At 33.5% G+C, this 3,846-nt stretch overlaps 1 protein-coding gene across 1 annotated transcript; it reads left to right on the plus strand.

Moving 5' to 3' along the window:
* The first annotated feature begins 320 nt into the window (after window positions 1–320).
* On the plus strand, window positions 321–3,405 carry LOC25483401 (ras-related protein RABA4d). Its single transcript, XM_013612086.3, has 2 exons — window positions 321–906; window positions 2,614–3,405. The coding sequence occupies exons 1-2, from the start codon at window positions 680–682 to the stop codon at window positions 3,056–3,058; spliced, it is 672 nt and encodes a 223-aa protein (XP_013467540.1). The 5' UTR covers window positions 321–679; the 3' UTR covers window positions 3,059–3,405.
* Window positions 3,406–3,846: the final 441 nt, after the last annotated feature.

Consider the following 3,846-nt stretch of genomic DNA (forward strand, 5'->3'; position numbering starts at 1 on the left):
TAATAATAACGATTGTTGTTGGTGTTATTAAAAAAAAGAATTTAGATAATTTTTTTTACAAGCAAAGAACTTAGATTATATTTTATTTTTTGTTATATAGTTGATAATCAAAGTTAGTTTCCTTTGTTATAATTTTCAAATGTTAACGTAATAAGAAGAGCAGAAAGACAAACACGTGAATGCCCGTCTTTTCATTAGTAATATAATAAAAATGATAAAATAGTTTAAATAAAAAATAAAATAAAGAAAAAACGAGTATTGGACTTTGTATCTTTCATTCAAAGAAGACTTTTCTCTTCAAAAAACGAACAAACCCAGTTACAAATAACACCAAATTACAAAGAAAAAAAAACTGAATTACAAATCCGTCATCATCATAACGTAAGAGAAGCAAATTTACCATAGTTTATATCGTAAATCGAATTTGTCATATTTTCTGCAACCAAAAAAATACAAAAAAAAAAAAAAAACCGATCGAGTTTTTCACCATCCCCAACAACAACGAAACTGCACCTTTGACCTATACAAGAAGAAACGTCGTCGTTTTCATATCAAACCAAAACCCAAACCTCAACACCTAACACAAACCTTTTCATTCTCTTCATGATTAAAATGAAGATCTTATCATAGCAATTATTCTAAATCGTAACGTTGAATTTCTTCATATTTTAATCATAGGATGTCGAATTTATACGGTGATTATAATCAGAAGATCGATTACGTTTTCAAAGTGGTGTTGATTGGTGATTCTGCCGTTGGAAAAACACAACTTCTTGCTCGTTTTTCGAGGAATCAATTTAACGTTGATTCTAAAGCTACAATTGGTGTTGAGTTTCAAACCAAAACTCTTGTTATTGATAATAAAACTGTTAAGGCTCAAATATGGGACACTGCTGGTCAAGAAAGGTGCAATTTCCTTTTTTATTTTTTTTACTTTGCGTTTTGTATTTAATTTCATGTCGTTTTGGTTTTGTAATGTTTTTTGTGTTCAATGATAATGATCATGATGGTGGGACCCTCCAGACACATCATAAATTATTCACATATATTTTTTTTATATAGAATTAGTGTTAGAAATTATAGTAACCTAGCATCAGACACTTTGAATTGAAGGCGTGTCAGATGGCAAGGGATTTGGGTCTTTAAGCAAGTGATATGGGGTATCGAGAAAGTTCGGTTGTAAAAGGAGAACATACCTTGTGTGTCCAATATATTTCTCGGTAGAGATTAGTCGCTGTTTAAAATCGGTAGAAACTTCGTATCTATAAAACAAACTTGTGTGCCAAAGAGGTTTTTTGATGGAGATTAGTCACCACTAAACATGGGTGGAAACTTCATACTTCTGATATGGGAAAAAAAAGAAAGTATTATTGGTGTCTATGTGTAAGGGATCTGCTTGATGACCGTGTCTGTGTAATGTATTATTAGTGTCTATGCGTTGGTTGTGTTTGATGCCCGTGTCTGTGTTGGCTCGATAGATAGTAATTCAAGGAGGTGGTGGAAGAAAAGTTGTGCTGGAAAGTAATTTACAATTTGGGATTGAGTAATGTATCATATGTTTTGAGGGTCAAATTTTAATACAATTTGTGGTTTTTGTTTCCTTTATTAATTGTTACATGTTGTTGATATAGTTGTAGGTGCTTGGGGTAAAGGGCGGGTGGATGTTCAATGGTTTCACCTTGTGGGTTCTGGGGAGGGTAGATGTATGAATCTTTACGCCCACAAGCCGAGGGACCGTGTCGTGCTCGTGCATGTCCTAAAATTCACAAGGAAGCAACCTTATCGTTGAGATAATATCATTGAAAAATGATTTTTTTATCGATGAGTTACAAGGAACGAACACTAGCCGTAAATATAAAACAGAGTGTCCTCTTTTTAGGAAAGAAATGAAAATGGGAATAGAATCTACGGCTGACTTTTACAGTATTTAGAATACAACATATTAGGAAATAAAACTAACTAAGGAAAGAGTTAATCTACTTGTTTGAACTTTATAGGCAGTTCCTTTTTCAAGAAATTCAAGAATCATAGTCTCTCCCTTCTAAGAATGTAGTTGGTTTGGTCTCTTCATCCCATAATCATTCAATAACTATCCCATTATCACTTTCCCCTTTCCTTTCTCTGTTAATTTGTAAAGATAGTTTCTATCAAAACTGAATTTGGACTTTGAATTGATTTAAATGAAAGAAATATTGTTTGGATTCTGATATGGTGAACAAATCATTTTTAGATATGAAATTACTTTTAGAAGAAAATATTACTATACTAAATTATGATAATATTTTTGTTAATACATATGCAACTGGATTTTTCTTCACTACAAACATAACAAATGCAAAATTGATTCTTCACATTTTCGCCATACATATTGGTTTGCATGTTCTAAACAAGTTCTAGTGGTGCAATTGGTTTTAACACAGTCATAGTTGTTTCTGCATTTAAGTTCATATAAGTAACCTACATCATATGTTGCCTTCTTTTCATATGTCTTTGGCTTGCCTTCTGCATTAGCTTAGGTTTCAGATTGACTGATTACAACTTCAATTGTTGTTTCTTTTCAAATTTTATTTGGTACTCTGCATCTGAATGATATCTTTTCTCTCATTGTCTCAGGTACAGAGCAGTAACTAGTGCGTATTACCGTGGAGCTGTTGGAGCGATGTTAGTTTACGACATGACTAAGCGCCAATCATTTGATCACATGGCAAGGTGGTTAGAGGAACTGAGGGGTCATGCAGACACAAATATTGTCATAATGCTAATTGGCAACAAGTGTGATTTGGGAACTCTAAAGGCAGTACCTACTGAAGATGCTCAGGAGTTTGCTCAAAGAGAGAACCTATTCTTTATGGAGACATCAGCACTAGAGTCCACTAATGTCGAAACCGCCTTTCTGACTATTCTAACAGAAATTTACCGACTTATCAGCAAAAAAACACTTACTGCCAATGACGAGGCAGATCCTGGTGGTGGTTCAGGGCTTCTGAAGGGAACCCGGATAATTGTTCCTAACCAAGATGCGAGTGCTTATGAAAAGAAGGGTGGTTGCTGCGGGTAATCCTACTCTTGCTTGTTGTGATCTTCTTGGGAAGCTTATTGCTCATTCTGGCTCTGCCGACATGTGGGTTGGTGTTTTCAGAGAGGGTAGTTCAATCTCATCAGCAAAATGTAGGCTTTATTTTTTATTTAAAACTGCTTATTTGTTGCAAAACATACCATTTCCTACTTTTCTGGCCCTTTCTGGTTATAGGATTTAAACTTGTTTATACAAATTCTGGTTCAGTTCAGATAGAGGAATGGAAACAGTGTAACTTACTGGATGTATTTAATTTGTAGCAACTAGTTTAGCAAAAAAACTAATGTTATGTGTGAGAAACCATCTAAAGTGCAGGTCTTTAAAGTGCATGAGTAAGGTTGCATTACATTTCATTTCGTTTAAAATTGAAGTTTCTAAATATACGTTGAATCACCCGAAAGATGCAGAGATCTTTTATTGTGATTAAGTTTATGTTTGAATGTGTAGTGAGTTTGGCAAAATGACGGTAGCATCGTGATTCTATCAAGCTTACCATCAAACCAAAGATGCACTAACATGATTCTTAAGTGTACTTTAGAACGGAACAAAAATTGTGGTTTTGTCCCTATGTTACATATTCACAGCAAAAAAACTGTGTAGAATTAATTTTTGGGATTTTAAAAAGTTTTCTTTACTCTTTATTCTCAATTAGTATTGAGGATGTTTTTTCTGAGGGATAGTCTTGAGGACTGAAAGTGCAACCTTCAGATTTGTATTAACCAAAACTCTGATATTTTTGTTACATATATTTAAAGTATAAAGAGTAAATT

This window comes from Medicago truncatula, chromosome 1 (assembly GCF_003473485.1).
Source record: "Medicago truncatula cultivar Jemalong A17 chromosome 1, MtrunA17r5.0-ANR, whole genome shotgun sequence".
Lineage (NCBI taxonomy): Eukaryota > Viridiplantae > Streptophyta > Magnoliopsida > Fabales > Fabaceae > Medicago > Medicago truncatula.